The sequence below is a fragment of the Pseudophryne corroboree genome, chromosome 1 (genome assembly GCF_028390025.1).
Source record: "Pseudophryne corroboree isolate aPseCor3 chromosome 1, aPseCor3.hap2, whole genome shotgun sequence".
NCBI classification, from domain to species: domain Eukaryota; kingdom Metazoa; phylum Chordata; class Amphibia; order Anura; family Myobatrachidae; genus Pseudophryne; species Pseudophryne corroboree.
In genome coordinates, this window is record NC_086444.1 from 406,509,265 (window position 1) to 406,528,723 (window position 19,459).

General features: G+C 43.4%; 1 protein-coding gene and 2 pseudogenes across 11 annotated transcripts in view; 2 read left to right on the forward strand and 1 right to left on the reverse strand.

Moving 5' to 3' along the window:
• The window catches only part of ACACB (acetyl-CoA carboxylase beta), a 469,976-nt gene that overhangs the window by 271,331 nt on the left and 179,186 nt on the right, over nt 1-19,459 (reverse strand). For all 11 annotated transcript variants that reach the window (XM_063913243.1, XM_063913244.1, XM_063913242.1 and 8 more), the window contains 3 exons: nt 14,673-14,805; nt 2,941-3,079; nt 2,062-2,171 (listed from right to left, as the gene is read on the reverse strand). In XM_063913243.1, coding sequence (XP_063769313.1) covers nt 2,062-2,171; nt 2,941-3,079; nt 14,673-14,805 — 382 coding nt within the window. The remainder of the gene's footprint in view (nt 1-2,061; nt 2,172-2,940; nt 3,080-14,672; nt 14,806-19,459) is intronic.
• On the forward strand, nt 18,290-18,409 carry LOC134949613 (5S ribosomal RNA; annotated as a pseudogene).
• On the forward strand, nt 18,647-18,766 carry LOC134945148 (5S ribosomal RNA; annotated as a pseudogene).

The following is a 19,459-nucleotide window of genomic DNA, read 5'->3' on the forward strand; positions in this document are numbered from 1 at the left end:
CACAGTGTCCACGCAAGCGTCGCGGTTAGTCTCCTTAAACCGTGACCGGAATGCGATTTAATGGCAGATCCTGCCTGGGGGACCCTCTTACCTCCTCCCTTAGTAGCAGCCACGCGATCCAGGAGAGCATCTGCGGTGGTTTGCCTAGAAACTGGAGCGCCTCCACCGCAAGTACCTGGGAACAGAGTCAGCAGGAATATGCGCCGCCGCTGGGGACTGACATATGTAGTGCTGCAGCCCTTGAAGTCTTCTAGACAGCATTTTTCAAAGCTGCCTAGCGCAGCCCCCCTGTTAAGTGACCTGCTTCATGCAGGAACCAACTCTAAAACTGAGCTCACAGTGCCTGGAGGCGGGGTTATAGAGGAGGCCCCGCAATGCATCCTAGGACAGTCTGAAGCTTTAGCCTGTTGGTGCCTCTGGATCAACATCCATCTCTACAACCCAATGTATTCCCTGTGGAACACAGTGTACCCCGCTGCAGAAATTGAAATAAACTAAAGTAACATAACTAAGCAGCAGCTCAGTCAGCAGTGACCGGCATCCACGGCACAAATTCAAAACTGAGGGATGATGGGGGATAGAGGGGGAGGAGCCTGTTTCACTTCTTAGATTATTTAAAGTGCCAGCTCCCTGTAAGCCCCCATCATCACCCCACAGTCTTGAAGTTGTGCCAGTGTCCCCTAGTGGCTGACAGAAAAACAACAGTGATAAAATAAAACAAAAAACAATTGGAAACAACAGTGAAAACAAAACTGGTTAATAACAGATAGTCATAGTGGTAGGAAGGCCCTGCTCGCAAGCTTACAATCTATAGGTCTATAGGAAAGTAGGCATTGATACACAAAGATAGGTGTAATCTATAACATAATGGTCCACCAGATTGCAAAGGTTCTAGGTGGGGTCTATGATATGGTCACAGAGCAATGTTGGCCTGGGATCAGGAGGACAGGAAAGTGAAGGAAGAGAAAATATGTGAGGATATGTGTGGACTATACAGTGGGGATGTAATTGGATAGGTAAGTTTATGAAGGTTATGTGGGCGGTGCCGGAATTGTTACTAAGCTTGCCTGAAGAGGTGAGTCTTCAGGGAACGCTAAAAAGGTTTGGAGAGTAGAGGAGAGTCTTATTGTGTGTAGGAGGGTGCCGCCAGAAGAAAGTCTTGTAGTCGTGAATGGGAGCAAAAAATGAGTGTCGATGAGAGACTTCGATCTTGTGAAGAGCGAAGAGGTCGGTTTAAGAGATATTTGGAGATAAACGAAGAGATGTACGTTGGCATAGCTTAATTTAGTGTTTCCCAAACTTTTTGGAATCACAGCGCCCTAGACCATCAGAAATTTGTTTCACGCCACCTCCAGGCCAAAAGCTTCTTATTGAGAAATTAGAAAGAAATATTAAATGAAGTAAATAGTGTTTATATGTCATCCATAAGTTCAATTATGTGGTGGGGGACAAAATTTATTTTATGATTAGCAGCAACCAGAACTGGTTTTAGCTATTACATTAAACATAAATAATTTTAATTGGTCCTGGACAACCAATCAAAGGCACCCCTGGAAGTGTCCCGAGGCACCCCAGGGTGCCTAGGCACACAGTTTGGGAACCACCGGCTTAGTTAATGGCCGTGTGTGTGAGTATAAGTATTTTATATTGAATACAGTAGAATACAGGTAACCATTGAAGGGACTGACAGAATGGATTCACAGACGATTTACGATGAAAGGTATAATGAACAATGTATGTCTGAATTGAAATACTGCTTTTTTTCTGCCATTTATATTAAACAAATATGAATAAACGTTACATTTTAACTTAATAACTTTATGTAAAGAGTGCCCCCAAAAGTAGTTTTCTTCTGTCTGCATCTGAGAGAGAATAACCTGACTGATAACTTGTTTGTGACTCTGGGGAGCACGCCAACTCAGTAATCTTTGGCTAATTATACTTTTGAATTTAACCTTTACTGTTGGAATTTATATCACTTAACAGATTATCCAGCCTTGTGCAGAAATACCTCTTCATTCTCTTATATATGTTTTCATACATCTCTTATGCTATATTTACCTGAACTGGAATTCGTTTGGCAATATCAACAATTAACTCCACATTGGCATAGTTGTTATTATTTGGTCCTCCTGGGACCGGAACATAATGATCAGCCATCTTGATGTACTCTAAAGATGAAGCATGTGAAGAGGAGGTAAATGCCTTGTTAGAAAACATGTATTATAACATACCATTCAGTGTTCTCCCCAGGATCAATTTCATGGTCACACCACCCGACTTTTTTTTTACATGCCACCTGGCACTATCCTGCTGCAGGTCTGATGGCCAAAATCAGAGTTCAGTTGCGCTTACGTTACTTGACAGGCACAGTAACAAGATCCCTCCCAGATTTCTAAGAGACACAATTATATTTGTGTGTCCATTGAGCAAGTGGGAAAATTCTGCAAGAGTCTTTAGCAATTTTTATATTAAATCATTTTTAATCTCAAATTCAAATCAATGTAAGAATTTCCTGATTTTTCATTATTGAGAGGTATTGGACTGCCCCCACCTGGCTACTTCTTAATGTAACCCAGATGGCAACATTTTCTGGGGAGAACACTGGCATAGATCAAATTTAGCACTACTTTTCTATCTCACTTTATAAAAGGTTGATGGTACTCTTACAAACGCAATGCAGACAAACATATTTATTAACAATTACTTATATAGCAGAGCATTATACATTTCCAATTTACCACTGGGGGCAAAACAGTAATAGAACAGTATTAAAACAAGACCGTAATTACAGACAATGAGGTAAGAAAGACTTGCTCGCACGCTTGCAATCTTTGAAATAAAATGACAGCATAGGACTGTAACTTCCATACAAACAACCAGAGAGACACCACGACCGTCAGTAGTAATAGGATTTGCAATCAGTGTACTGCTGTTTACCTGCATTAGCTTTAAGATCCTCTGGGGTGACCATAACAACAAAGCGTATTGCTCGCTCATTGCGGAACATCTCATAAGACCACCTCCGTATAGAGCGCATGCACTTGACAGCTGCAATGCCATTGTTAGCAATAAGTACCTGTAAATGACAAAATGGAAAGAGATTTTAACTGGTTGTTAAAAGATCTTAATATAAAACATGGCCTCTCCCAAACAGAACTGTTTTTTTTTTAAAGAATACCTGTCATAAAGGTTTGAAAAAAATTGAAAAAGTCCATACTGAACCCCGATGATGATTAGTCCAAAGTCATTAATAGATGTAACCCAACAGATGTGTAGCTTGCTCTCACCCAACGCGTTTCGACATTTGTCTTCCTCAGGACTAATCATCATAGGGGTTCAGTCTGGACTTTTTACCCCGACAGGTCAGGTGTCTATAGTGTTTTTTTTCCATCTATACTGTACACACCCTGATGTACTTTGAGCTGTGTATGCCCTGGAAGTATTTTTAATTACTTTTATATATAGAAGTTTATTGGTGTACATAATAAAATTGCTTTTTTGAGAGAAACTGATTGGGGTTTCATCTGTCTTTATACATCCCTCCATCATCGAGTGTTGATAGAAGCTTGGATTCAACATATGGAAGGGAAGTAGAATAAGGGAAAAATAAACCTTTATGTGCAAGTTGATTAAATTGTAAGTTTTGTACGTTATTCATCCATGTGGATTAACATCACTGATGGTGCAGTGTAATGCAGACTAACCATGAGTGGTGGTGAACCGTAAAACAAACCTTTATGAGTGATTTCCACTTCACTTTGGTGTGAGTATGGTACGACATCTTGCCTGTATATCCAGGAGTGAAAGAAAAGTTCTTTTACAAGACTACTTCCTCTGTATTGAATGACTAATTTGGTTGGAAAAGACATACTACACTATATTGTTTTCTTGTGTGTTTTTCCATTTTCTGAGAGTACGAGTTGGAGAAATCCTCATCTTGGACATCAAGGAATATCTAACCGTACAGGAGGGACATACAAGTTTGCTCTTGGTCTCCAGAAATATTCTGAAATAGAGACTTCATGTACATGAACATTTCGATAATCAATCCGAATTGGTGAGCGCAGAAATATATGGTTGTGGTTTTTTTTTCCGTTTTTTAGTAATTTCCATTGGTGTGTTAGGTGGACACACATATATTAATCAATTTCTGTAGCTCCCAGTGTGCGCTGTGATTAATTTCCCTACTTCGTGTTAGAAATGTACATGAAATAATAGTGTCAATAGTCAGTGTATCATTGCATTGAACTTTGTGTACACACAATTTTTCAGCAGACTTTTTATCAGCATGTGCTGAAATAATCTGCTTAAACAATAATTGTGGCTTGGGGGGGTTGGAGGTTTTTATTAATGCCAATATGGTAGGGGAAAGGGTGGAATATGTTAATGACAATGTTGAAGGAAGGGTTTAAACTATTAATATCATTGTGTATGGGGACAGGGAACTTTTATGAATAATTAATGGTTAATTGTTAAAAAATAATAATAATAATAATAATAAATAATAACAACCACCAGTCCTGGGCCTGAGCCTGAACTGGTAATGGAAAATAGAGGGAAAACCAGCATGAAGTTTACCCTGTTTTCCAATAACCAGCACCAGGTTGAATCTGCAGTGGGCATAATGCCATAGCAGGGGTCACACAGCAAGTGGTACCCCTGCCATCACATTAGCCAGCACAGAGCTAGAATTCCTCACGAAGCAAGAACCCCAAAATAAAATGGGGACCCCACCTACCGAGCAACTATGCCCCGCACCCCTGGTTGTGTTGGGTACGAGGTTAATGGTATGTTAATATTGTTCCATAGAGGTGGCCCTCAGGTCCAAAAAGTACCAGCATACCCGACCATTATGAGCCCGCTGACACCTGTAGTCTGCCGGTTAAGAAAATCTGAAAATAAAGACAAGACACTAAATGCTGTAGAAATTTTTTGGACAGAATCTTCACCTGGTGAGCGAGAGCCTTTGAGCTCTATTGCTTGGCCGATGTCCCCCCAGGACTTCTGTATTTTCTCTCCACATCTTCACCTGGTGGATGAGCTACCTCCATCTTCTGTCTTCAGGAACTCTTGCCTGCTCCTTTCTCCACGGTCGGAATGCCAGCTGCTACCTAATATTAGCTAGCCAAGGGGTGGGGCGATGATGCGATTGGCTCTCCAAGGACATGTTAAGTTTCAAAAATGGAATTGCGAGCATGCCGATCATGGCTTGTAATGCCATTTTTTAAATGGGACTCACCCCATTCTTCATGTAGGGCAGAAGTGGAAGCCCACTACATCCGCTGAGTCCTGCCACATCGGAGGTTTATGCCAAGATCCCGGCATGCCCGACTGCAAAAGCTGTTAACTTTCTGGTTGCCAGGCAGTGCTGCTGATGCTGGAATGTGCCCAGCTGCTGCAGATAGTATACTGAGCTGCCAGGCCCGAAGATCATTCGCCAGCTCCTGTCTCAGCAGCCAACACACTGCAACGTTGGTTTACTGGTCTGAGGTCGGGTCTCCTGGTAGTTTAGCATGTTTAAAAGCCATTTGACACAACCAGGATTGGTGACCAGGTTACCAGGATTGGGTGAAAGGATTGGCCGCGGGAGGATCATTTGCCCAATGTTGTACCAACTGGTCAGTCAGGATGCAGATCTCCTGAGTATTGGACAAGTGTGTACTCAGCTTTAGCAGAATTTCCTGTGAGAGCTTTGATTAGTACTCTTCCCCGTAGGAAACGTATTTCTTGTCTATATTTATCCCTTAGCTCGACTATTGACTTTGAGGGTTTGCATGAGAGGAGAGCCAGGTGGGAAGATGATCTGGGTCTCTTGTCTTTTAGGATAGGTGTCTTATCTTAGGCTCTCCTTTTGTGGCCACAGTGTATATACACCAAGAGGGTATTTAGTTTCACACTGGACTGATATTAGCAGAGGTTCTGTATTTTGTGACCTCTGATTGACCAACAGTGAATACATTTCTATGATCCCCATGTAGGGTAGCCGAGATATCTCTTGTTGGTGGTGCTCCCAGAGTCCGTAGTACATTTGCCAAAAAGGAGAGAAAATAAAGACACTGTGTTGGGGCACGCTTTAGCTAAGTGAAATAGTAGTTAAAACGTATCTTTTAATAACAGAGTATAAAATAATTTTTACACAGAGAACACAGATTAAAATACACCTTTCCGCTTCTTATGAATACACAATATAGATTCAAATAATCACTTGGTAATCCCCAATATAATGCCTTTACTGTATCACATATGTTTGTATGCACCTTAGGTGAAAATATTAAAACAAGGATATCAATGATATCCAAGATATTATGGCACAAAAGCATAATTTTTGTGATTGGGACTATTAAATTGTCCGATATAGTGTGCCCTATGTTCGTGTTCCCCTGATATTGGTTGGTCAGCTGTTTATAATTTTGCAATGGTTGGATGTCTAAGATATGTGTCTAAATCTTTAGGATAAGGTGACTGCTAACAGTTATGCCTTTACAGGGAGCTTTGTTAGATTTACAACCGATGATGTCATTGTTTGAATGCCAAGTCTCTAGGTAAGTAAAAATGTCTAGTGTTCCGGTTGTCCAGCCTGTGACAGGGTGACCTTTGTATTGGATTCCTGGAAAGAGATGAAGTAGATGTAGGTTTGTCAAGTGTGAAGATATGTTCCACTTAATGTAAGTTATCCCCAAGTGCGCAGACAGTATGGTGGTATACATCAAAGGTTGCTCCACCACTTCTGCTTTTTGCCTATATTAGAAATGTGCTTACTGCACCTGATATTTCTAAGTGGTCTCCCATCTAGGCACTAATCAGGCTACTCTCTGCTTTGCTTCCAAGATGAAACGAGATTGGACATAGCCAGTGAAATATGGCAGTAAATAAATCCCAACCAGCAAATGAGAGAGTGTGGTTGTTGACAGAATACCAAGATTTAAAGTACTTTTGCTGTCCAATAATTTTGCACAGGGTCTCTGTTACTGATGCATTGCAGAGAGTAATTAACTGGCAATGGATGAGAGAGTACCGAGATATAGATAGTGATAAAAGGATAGGTTAGGCCCCCCACCTTCTGCTGTCAACTGTCTTATAATAATTACAGTGGACAGTTGATGAGAGAGATGGGATGCAGTCTCCTTTTGAAGTTTGCGGAGTGAAATCAGGATAAAAGAGGTTGAGTGAGGGGAGGACTAAGAGAATTAAGATATCAGTTATGATAAGGTTAAATGTCTAAGGTTACTGCACCTTTATTCATAGACATAGTCATTCAAAAGACCTCAGTAGGCTCTCAAGAAACAACCGTATCCTACAGTTTTATGCCAGTCTGTCCATGCATGTGGACAAAAACAAACGTACTCATTTCTTTTCCAGATGCAAGCAATAGTAAACAGGTAAATTTCTGCCCAGCTGTACTCAAAGTCTCTGAGTTGGAGAGGGTGTGTTTTGGAACATACCACACAAATAAACAATCTTCAATACCAATAAAGTGCAGGATGCAAATGCAGTACAGAGTACACACCCTTTTGCAATGAAAAGGGAAATATTATACAGTGGATATAGTGGAGGGGATTTACAAAGTTCTAAATGACCAAAGTATGTGTTTAGATTTTCGGCAAGGCATCCAGGTTAATGAAGGAAGATGATGACATTTGCTAAGCAGCAGAGGTTTGAATCAGTCCGTGTGAGAAGTATGATGAGCTGAAGGTGATGCATGATGGTGAGCTGGGTGCCAGGTAGTAACTGTGCATATAATGACCAACTCTGCATATGATGAGCATTTTAATCAGTGCCAAAAGTGATAATATCAGGATAAATCAGATAAATAGCAGATATTGTACAAGCAAACTGTAAATGGAATAATAAGATTTTACTTACCGATAAATCTATTTCTCGTAGTCCGTAGTGGATGCTGGGGACTCCGTCAGGACCATGGGGATTAGCGGCTCCGCAGGAGACAGGGCACAAAAATAAAGCTTTAGGATCAGGTGGTGTGCACTGGCTCCTCCCCCTATGACCCTCCTCCAAGCCTCAGTTAGGATACTGTGCCCCGGACGAGCGTACACAATAAGGAAGGATTTTGAATCCCGGGTAAGACTCATACCAGCCACACCAATCACACCGTACAACTTGTGATCTGAACCCAGTTAACAGTATGACAACGTAGGAGCCTCTGAACAGACGGCTCACAACAAGAACAACCCGATTTTTTTGTAACAATAACTATGTACAAGTATTGCAGACAATCCGCACTTGGGATGGGCGCCCAGCATCCACTACGGACTACGAGAAATAGATTTATCGGTAAGTAAAATCTTATTTTCTCTAACGTCCTAGTGGATGCTGGGGACTCCGTCAGGACCATGGGGATTATACCAAAGCTCCCAAACGGGCGGGAGAGTGCGGATGACTCTGCAGCACCGAATGAGAGAACTCCAGGTCCTCTTTAGCCAGGGTATCAAATTTGTAGAATTTTACAAACGTGTTCTCCCCCGACCACATAGCTGCTCGGCAAAGTTGTAATGCCGAGACCCCTCGGGCAGCCGCCCAGGATGAGCCCACCTTCCTTGTGGAATGGGCCTTGACAGATTTAGGCTGTGGCAGGCCTGCCACAGAATGTGCAAGTTGAATTGTGCTACAAATCCAACGAGCAATCGTCTGCTTAGAAGCAGGAGCACCCAGCTTGTTGGGTGCATACAGTATAAACAGCGAGTCAGATTTTCTGACTCCAGCCGTCCTTGAAATATATATTTTCAATGCCCTGACAACGTCCAGCAACTTGGAATCCTCCAAATCGCTAGTAGCCGCAGGCACCACAATAGGCTGGTTCAGGTGAAAAGCTGACACCACCTTAGGCAGAAAATGAGGACGCGTCCGCAGTTCTGCCCTGTCCGAATGGAAAATCAGATATGGGCTTTTATACGATAAAGCCGCTAATTCTGACACTCTCCTGGCTGAAGCCAGGGCCAGTAGCATGGTTACTTTCCATGTAAGATATTTCAAATCCGCCGATTTGAGTGGCTCAAACCAAAGGGATTTGAGAAAATCCAAAACTACATTAAGGTCCCACGGAGCCACTGGGGGCACAACCGGGGGCTGTATATGTAGTACTCCTTTTACAAAAGTCTGGACTTCAGGAACTGAAGCCAATTCTTTCTGGAAGAAAATCGACAGGGCCGAAATTTGAACCTTAATGGACCCCAACTTGAGGCCCATAGACAATCCTGTTTGCAGGAAATGTAGGAATCGACCCAATTGAAATTCCTCCGTGGGGGCCTTCCTGGCCTCACACCACGCAACATATTTTCTCCAAATGCGGTGATAATGTTGTGCAGTCACCTCCTTCCTGGCTTTAACCAGTGTAGGAATGACCTCTTCTGGAATGCCTTTTTCCCTTAGAATTCGGCGTTCAACCGCCACGCCGTCAAACGCAGCCGCGGTAAGTCTTGGAATAGACACGGTCCCTGCTGAATCAGGTCCCGTCTTAGAGGTAGAGGCCACGGATTTTCCGTGAGCATCTCCTGAAGTTCCGGGTACCAAGTTCTTCTTGGCCAATCCGGAGCCACGAGTATCGTTCTTACTCCCCTTTGCCGTATAATTCTCAGTACTTTGGGTATGAGAGGCAGAGGAGGAAACACATACACTGACTGGAACACCCACGGTGTTACCAGAGCGTCCACAGCTATTGCCTGAGGGTCTCTTGACCTGGCGCAATACCTGTCCAGTTTTTTGTTGAGGCGAGACGCCATCATATCCACCTTTGGTTTTTCCCAACGGTTCACAATCATGTGGAAGACTTCTGGATGAAGTCCCCACTCTCCCGGGTGTAGATCGTGTCTGCTGAGGAAGTCTGCTTCCCAGTTGTCCACTCCCGGAATGAACACTGCTGACAGTGCTATCACATGATCTTCCGCCCAGCGAAGAATCCTTGCAGCTTCTGCCATTGCTCTCCTGCTTCTTGTGCCGCCCTGTCTGTTTACGTGGGCGACTGCCGTGATGTTGTCCGACTGGATCAACACCGGCTGACCCTGAAGCAGGGGTTTTGCCAGGCTTAGAGCATTGTAAATCGCTCTTAGCTCCAGTATATTTATGTGAAGAGACATCTCCAGGCTTGACCATACTCCCTGGAAGTTTCTTCCCTGTGTGACCGCTCCCCAGCCTCTCAGACTGGCATCCGTGGTCACCAGGACCCAGTCCTGTATGCCGAATCTGCGGCCTTCTAACAGATGAGCACTCTGCAACCACCACAGAAGAGACACCCTTGTCCGTGGCGATAAGGTTATCCGCTGATGCATCTGCAGATGCGATCCGGACCATTTGTCCAGCAGATCCCACTGAAAAGTTCGTGCGTGGAATCTGCCGAATGGGATTGCTTCGTAAGAAGCCACCATCTTTCCCAGGACTCTTGTGCATTGATGCACAGACACTTTTCCTGGTTTTAGGAGGTTCCTGACAAGTTCGGATAACTCCTTGGCTTTCTCCTCCGGAAGAAACACCTTTTTCTGAACCGTGTCCAGAATCATTCCCAGGAACAGCAGACGTGTTGTCGGGGTCAACTGAGATTTTGGAAAATTCAGAATCCACCCGTGTTGTTGCAGCACTACTTGGGTTAGTGCTACTCCGTCCTCCAGCTGTTCTCTGGACCTTGCCCTTATCAGGAGATCGTCCAAGTAAGGGATAATTAATACGCCTCTTCTTCGCAGAAGAATCATCCTTTCGGCCATTACCTTGGTAAAGACCCGAGGTGCCGTGGACAATCCAAACGGCAGCGTCTGAAACTGATAATGACAGTTTTGCACCACGAACCTGAGGTACCCTTGATGTGAAGGGCAAATTGGGACATGCAGGTAAGCATCTTTTATGTCCAGGGACACCATAAAGTCCTCTTCTTCCAGATTCGCTATCACTGCTCTGAGTGATTCCATCTTGAACTTGAATTTTTGTATGTACAGGTTCAAAGATTTCAGATTTAGAATAGGTCTTACCGAGCCGTCCGGCTTCGGTACCACAAATAGCGTGGAGTAATACCCCTTTTCCTGTTGTAGGAGGGGTACCTTGACTATCACCTGCTGAGAAAACAGCTTGTGAATGGCTTCCAATACCGTCGCCCTGTCTGAGGGAGACGTTGGCAAAGCAGACTTTAGGAACCGGCGAGGGGGAGACTTCTCGAATTCCAACCTGTAACCCTGAGATACTACCTGCAGGATCCAGGGGTCCACCTGTGAGCAAGCCCACTGCGCGCTGAAATTCTTGAGTCGACCCCCCACCGTTCCTGAGTCCGCTTGTAAAGCCCCAGCGTCATGCTGAGGGCTTTGCAGAACCCGCGGAGGGCTTCTGTTCCTGGGAAGGAGCTGCTTGCTGCCCTCTCTTACCCTTTCCTCTGCCTCGGGGCAGATATGACTGTCCTTTTGCCCGCTTCTTATAGGACCGAAAGGACTGCGGCTGAAAAGACGGTGTCTTTTTCTGTTGGGAGGGGGTCTGAGGTAAAAAGGTGGATTTCCCGGCAGTTGCCGTGGCCACCAAATCCGATAGACTGACGCCAAATAATTCCTCCCCTTTATACGGCAATACTTCCATATGCCGTTTGGAATCCGCATCACCTGACCACTGTCGTGTCCATAAACTTCTTCTGGCAGATATGGACATCGCACTTACTCTCGATGCCAGAGTGCAAATATCCCTCTGAGCATCTCGCATATAAAGAAAAGCATCCTTTAATTGCTCTAAAGTCTGTAAAATACTGTCCCTATCCAGGGTATCAATATTTTCAGTGAGGGAATCCGACCAGACCACCCCAGCACTGCACATCCAGGCTGAGGCGATGGCTGGTCGCAGTATAACACCAGTATGTGTGTATATACTTTTTAGGGTAGTTTCCAGCCTCCTATCAGCTGGATCCTTGAGGACGGCCGTATCAGGAGACGGTAACGCCACTTGTTTTGATAAGCGTGTGAGCGCCTTATCCACCTTAGGGGGTGTTTCCCAGCGCGCCCTAACCTCTGGCGGGAAAGGGTATAATGCCAATAACTTTTTTGAAATTAGCACTTTTCTATCTGGGTTAACCCACGCTTCATCACATACATCATTCAATTCCTCTGATTCAGGAAAAACTACAGGTAGTTTTTTCACCCCCCACATAATACCCCTTTTTGTGGTACTTGTAGTATCAGAGATATGCAAAGCCTCCTTCATTGCCGTGATCATATAACGTGTGGCCCTACTGGAAAATACGTTTGTTTCTTCACCGTCGACACTAGATTCAGTGTCCGTGTCTGGGTCTGTGTCGACCGACTGAGGTAAAGGGCGTTTTACAGCCCCTGACGGTGTCTGAGACGCCTGGGCAGGTACTAACTGGTTTTCCGGCCGTCTCATGTCGTCAACTGATTTTTGTAATGTGCTGACATTATCACGTAATTCCATAAACAAAGCCATCCATTCCGGTGTCGACTCCCTGGGGGGTGACATCACCATTACCGGCAATTGCTCTGCCTCCACACCAACATCGTCCTCATACATGTCGACACACACGTACCGACACACAGCAGACACACAGAGAATGCTCTATTGAAGACAGGACCCCACTAGCCCTTTGGGGAGACAGAGGGAGAGTTTGCCAGCACACACCCAAGCGCTATAATATATATGGGAACAACCCTATATAAGTGTTGTATCCTTATAGCAGCTTAAATATAGTAATATCGCCAAAAAAAGTGCCCCCCTCTCTGTTTTACCCTGTTTCTGTAGTGCAGTGCAGGGGAGAGTCCTGGGAGCCTTCCTCACAGCGGAGCTGAGCAGGAAAATGGCGCTGTGTGCTGAGGAGAATAAGCCCCGCCCCCTATTTCGGCGGGCTCTTCTCCGGAGTTTGTGAGATCTGGCAGGGGTTAAATACATCCATATAGCCTCAAGGGCTATATGTGATGTATTTTTTAGCCATAAAAAGGTATTATACATTGCTGCCCAGGGCGCCCCCCCAGCGCCCTGCACCCTCCGTGACCGCTGTGTGAAGTGTGCTGACAACAATGGCGCACAGCTGCAGTGCTGTGCGCTACCTCAGGAAGACTGAAAAGTCTTCTGCCGCCTGCTTCTGGACCTCTTCCATCTTCGGCATCTGCAAGGGGGGTCGGCGGCGCGGCTCCGGGACCGGACTCCATGGCTGGGCCTGTGTTCGATCCCTCTGGAGCTAATGGTGTCCAGTAGCCTAAGAAGCCAATCCATCCTGCACGCAGGTGAGTTGACTTCTCTCCCCTAAGTCCCTCGATGCAGTGAGCCTGTTGCCAGCAGGACTCACTGAAAATAAAAAACCTAAAAACTTTTTCTAAGCAGCTCTTTAGGAGAGCCACCTAGATTGCACCCTGCTCGGACGGGCACAAAAACCTAACTGAGGCTTGGAGGAGGGTCATAGGGGGAGGAGCCAGTGCACACCACCTGATCCTAAAGCTTTATTTTTGTGCCCTGTCTCCTGCGGAGCCGCTAATCCCCATGGTCCTGACGGAATCCCCAGCATCCACTAGGACGTTAGAGAAATATATAGTACTCTCTCTGTTCAGGCACAGGTAAAATTTGTTATAAAGGAGAGACAATATAGTAGAAATAATATTGTTCTCTCATTCAGAGATGGTCATAGAATACATTGCTGCTGCGTCTTTGGACATCGCAGCGATAAGTAAAAATTTTAATGCTGCCGAAGGCTTCCTGTGCATGCGCAGACCACCCACCATCAGAGATGTACACAAGACATCACTACTATGTATTATATTATCGCTCAGTTTAGAACAGCCGGACAGCTCTAGGAAGAGTCATGACGATTCAGAACTTCTTCCATTTACGGATGATGGAGGCCACTGTGCTCACTGGGACTTCAAAGCAGCAGATATTTTTCTGTACCCTACCCTTTTGTGCCTCAATACAACCCTGTCTCGGAGGTCTACAGACAATTCCTTTGACTTCATGCTTGGTTTGTGCTCGGACATGCACTGTCAAGTGTGCGACCTTATACAGACAGGTGTGTGTCTTTCCAAATCATGTCCGAAAAAAATGATTTTACCACAGGTGGACCAATTAAGCTGTAGGAACATCTCAAGGGTGATCAGTGGAAACAGGATGCTCCTGAGCTTAAGCTTCATGGCAAAGGCTGTGAATACTTATGTACATGTGATTTCTTAGTTTTTTATTTTTAATAAATTTGCAAAAATCTAAAAAATACTTTTTCACGTTGTCATTACTGTGTGTAGAATTTTGATGACAAAAATGAATTTATTCCATTTTGGAATAAGGCTGTAACATAACAAAATGTTGAAAAAGTGAAGTGCTGTGAATACTTTCTAGATGCACTGTATTCCAAATAGCAGGCTCTCTCATCACAGCAGTTTTGCTAGAACTCTTAGCTTCAGCACCTAAACTTTTGTATTACCCCTTTGTTGCTTTGTTTTTGTTTTTTATATTCAAATGTGTATTTTTGGTAACAGTGTGTTTCATAGATTTAGTATAGCATACCAAAACAAAACAATGATATGGTGTAAATAAATGGTTATGTAAAGCCACTTTTCAGTGCTAGAGAATAACATGTACCTCTCTCAGTGCAGACAAACCCTAGTAATAACCCAACACCTGAGATTAAACTGGTACCTATGATACTAGTGGAAAGCACAGAACTTTCCCTAAATTCTTTTAAAAATCTTACACACCTTCTCGATAATGCGGTTACCGCCAAATCGTGTCACAAACTCAGCTGGAGAAGCAACAGTGAAGTCTCGGTGGAGGTCCAGCTTCTTCTGTTCTCGTCCCTTCTTCACAAGGTGTAGTCCAGACATGCTGGACCTGGCCAGAGAACAGATTTAAAAATAAATAAATACATTTTTAACCGACAGGCTGATTTTGAGATTAAAATATTAAATGAAAATAATTTTTAATGTATGTTGTATTTATGTATATGGTACAATGCAGTGTGCCTCCCACAATATTAGGTAAACAGAGCTAGCTGGCGCTATATAGCTACCAGTTGGACTATCAAACAGTTGACACTGAGAACTGGGACATTGTGATGTCGAAGCCATAATGCCTAATAATGTGATTTTTAACAGTGTTTTTAACTTAATGTTTGCAGTAGAGATGTGCGGGTTCAGTTTTATTCGGATTTACTTGGGGCTCGAAACGGCATCTTATTGGATCACGGATGTCACGCGTTTTGGATAGCCAATAAGCAAAACCCAAAATACCTGAGTAAATCCGAGTAAAACCGGACCCGCTCATCTCTAGTTTGAAGTTGTAATACAGACTGTTAAAATGCTGTAAATCACATTACTAACAGGTCGGCATTTAATCTTCGACCTCGCAATGTCCCCGGTCTGAGTGTCAACGTTTTGATTGTCAAACACTCATACAAAAACTCTAGCTTACAATTTCTTGCAATTAGTATTTGTGCATTTGCATCCCGATAATAATCAACCCCATCACATGTATAAAACAAGACTGTTTGCTTTCTCTGTGATCAGTGTTTGGAACTGGCCCTGAAAATTCTCTAGAAAATGAGCATGGCTAAAAAAACAAAATGCCTTCGCCTGGATGACCACTTCATTCATATAAACTTTCCCTATGTACTATTCATTGACTGTTCGTCTTGAATTAATCACCGTGACTGGGTATCTGGATTGTCTTTATTACATGTCACTGTATCACACTGGATATGCACACAGAGATACACTTCTGTGAAAAAGAGAAGATACAGAACGCATCCTAATAGAAATATATGATAAACACAATCTTGGGCACCTCAGAGGTAGTGGAAAATGAAGTCTGTTTGCAGGAAACAAATGCTGTGGGACCTCTGACAAAGCAGGGAGTTCCACTTATACACATCTTCTCCATCCATTTTTGTCATTTAAATAATTGTCTCCAAAAATGATATCTGTTTTTGTATGTGTTCAAAAACCCGACAATCCTCCAGTTGTAGGGTATGATGCGTACACCACGCATCATACCCTACAACCGGAGGGTTATAGTGAAGAACATTTCCCAGCATGCTCTGAGGCACTGGAGGAGAGGAGACAACAGGTAGCTGCGAAGTGAAAGAAAAGAAGAGAGAGAGAGAAGGGAGTTGACAGCAATGTGGTGTGATGGCTGGTGTTTAGGAGTTGGCTTAAAGGTCTAAACAATAGAAATTCCAAAAGAGATTAGACAGTGATTCAATTTGGAAAGGGTTATAAGCCCATTTCTAAGACTGGGTACACATCAGATAGAGATGTCGGCGGACCCACCACTGGGTCGATAGAGGGCCGATTCAGGTAACTATACACACTTACCAATCAGCCACTCAATGTGTTGGTCAGCACACCCAGTTGTGAAGTCAGCCCCTGCAGCAAGTGTGCAATCGAACCACCTGTATACACAGCCAGATGATATCTTTAGATACATTGGCCATCAGCTGTGCTGCACAGCCGTTGCGATATGTCTGTGTATGGCGTTATTCATAGACATATCGGGTGTACACAACCGTGGATGGGCTCGTGATATATCGGCTATTCGCTGGAATGCCCAATATATTGCTTAGTGTGTACCCAGCTTACGGCTCTGGGACTCCAGTGAACCGCACTGAAAGCTATTATCTCAAAAACTTAATTCATTGGTGAATCTTCTCAGGAGTGACCAGATTTCCTTCAAGATCGCATCAACGACTCAGCAGGAAGTCACAGAAATTGCAGGCCTTGCTCTCCTAGGTTACTGTCAGCATTCATGATTCCAAAATAAGAAAGAAACTGAGCAAAAAATGGTATCCATAGGAGAGTTGCAAAGCCAAAACCACTGCTAACCATGAGAAACAGTTATAGAAAGAAAAATATTGGGAACCGCACAAGTCCTCGATCTGATAAATAGTAGCCTCTGAAAAACTGAATTATCCCTGAATTGCTTCTAGATATAGCAACTAGGGGTATATGGAAAATTAATCCTATTCCCAATAAATGTTGCTTTCAGTGGTGCTCCCCAGAGTCAAATTTAGACAGTCAGAAAGAACCAAAACAAAGAAGTGTTGGTAAGTAGACTCTTTTTTGGGAGCACTCTAATTCAGAGGATGGCAATGTAATTTGTTACTGATAAAACCATTTTTATTAGGTAACACGTAAAATAAGAATTAAGGAGTATCTGCATTGAAAATTAAAAAGCGTCCTGTGATCAAGCATACAAGGAGGAAGTATCGCGATCACGTGATGCGCACACGTGACCGCACTAGCCGGAATCCCTAGGACGGTTACCAGGCAACGGCCGCACAGCTCCGTCTTCTGAACGAGGAGACTCCGGCCACACGCCGCTGCAGCCCTTGAAGCATGGGCACAGCAACAAGCGGGTCCCGCAGTGACAGCAACACCGGAGCTGGTATCGTATACCCCGCACTCTGTACTTTGTGAACTGCACTTTAATTATTAAGCTTGTTAGCACAATCAATCCAATTTCCCTGAGCAACCAGCATTCATAGAGCTATATATGCATGGCAAACAACCATGCACAATTGCAACTGAAACAGTGATATTTTACTTCCAGCCACTTGGTCATCATTATATTGTGGTAAAAGCATTACTGGATAAACTGTTCCAACTAGCAAGATCATAAGGAATGTATTATTTTTTCTCCTTCAGCAATAAGGTATACAAAGCTGGGATCATCCATACTTGCTACAAACATCAATAGCAAGCTACCAATAACTCATACGTACCAATGACTGTGTGTCTCTCCATTTGAAACTCACAAATATATCAATGGTAAACTTCAGCAAATACTATTAACCTAAAGCTCATTAGTCTCAAACAAACTAAGAAATTGTGCTAAGTATCTACAAGCATCTAGTCACAGCCTGCTTTCCTATAATCATACAAGTACTTATTATAGGTTCCAGGCATAAGGCACATTATAGCCATTATCTGGTTAAGTGCATAGGGGTGTACTATCACAAATTATTATTTTGAAAACCTACTGCTACATTTAAGATGTGCAGTACAATTATATCCTTCATTTATATAGCGGTATAATTTGGTACGGCCGGTCTGGTGCCCTCTGGGCGTTTCTAGGAGTGAAAGGCAAGTCCTAATTGTGGACATTGTGTGGTGTTCAGGAATTTTACCCACATAATAGGCCTTCACTCATATGTATATTATTGTCTGTGGTTGATAATATGTCACAGGGTAACTAAGCCTGGTGGCTGCACATTATCTCATTTTATGTTTCTTGACCATTGTACCATATAGACATACAAATATCAATTATGTCAGTTACATACTCATGAACCTGGATGACTCAAAAGGGTGAGTACAATATTTGCGGTCATACCTCACTGGGAATGCCCAATCTCTTCTGACCTTGGAAGCTAAGCAGTGAAAGGCCGGGTTAGTAATAGGATGGGTGACGACCTCTGAACACCCTGGTACCGCAATAACTTGATTCCCCTATAGTGTCATCTGCACCAAAAATATTGGGCAATTGAATTTTCAAAATATTGGTTTGCAACGGTGATAGGCAAGTCCTAATTGTGGATATTGCGTGTTTTGAAAAAAACTTTTTTCCACAAAACAGGCCATCACCCATGCTCATATTTCACTGTGGCTGCCATCTCACAAGGTGACTAAACCAATTGGCTGCACACACTTGGGTGACTCAATAGGGTGAGTACGACATTTGCGGTCATACCTCACTGGAGATGCCCAATCTCTTCTGACCTTGGAAGCTAAGCAGTGAAAGGCCGAGCTAGTACTAGGATGGGAGACCACCTCTGAACACCCTGGTACTGCAATAAGTTGACTCCCCTATATAGTGTCACCTATACATATACTATTGGGTACCGGACTCTTATATGACCTATGATTTAATTCTCTGCATTTACCACAATCCACAATGGATATCTGCTGAATAAATTATGGTCATACAATACACGAGTCACAATGTGCAATGATTAATGAATTTTGTTACCAAAGCCATAATTTCCGGCAATTGGTAGATTGTGATATGGATATCACGTATTACTTATAATCTTTTTTTCATATTTTCGCAAAGCTTTTTAATTTTCAATGCAGATACTCCTTAATTCTTATTTTACGTGTTACCTAATAAAAATGGTTTTATCAGTAACAAATTACATTGCCATCCTCTGAATTAGAGTTCTCCCAAAAAAGAGTCTACTTACCAACACTTCTTTGTTTTGGTTCTTTCTAACCATGAGAAACATACAGGCTCATCTCATATGTAACAAATAAAAACACATTGATAACCCCCAAGCCTTTTGCAACGTTTTGGGAGCTATGGGTCCTATTACATCTGGTGTACAGCTAAAACAGCATTTCACACTAACATCAAACTTGGTGGTGTTAGTGTGATGCTGTGGGGATACCTTGCTGCTTCAGGACCTGGGTGACTTGCTATAATTGGCAGAATCACGTATTCTGCTCCCTACCAGAATATTCTGAGGGAGAATGTCCAGTCATCAGTCAGT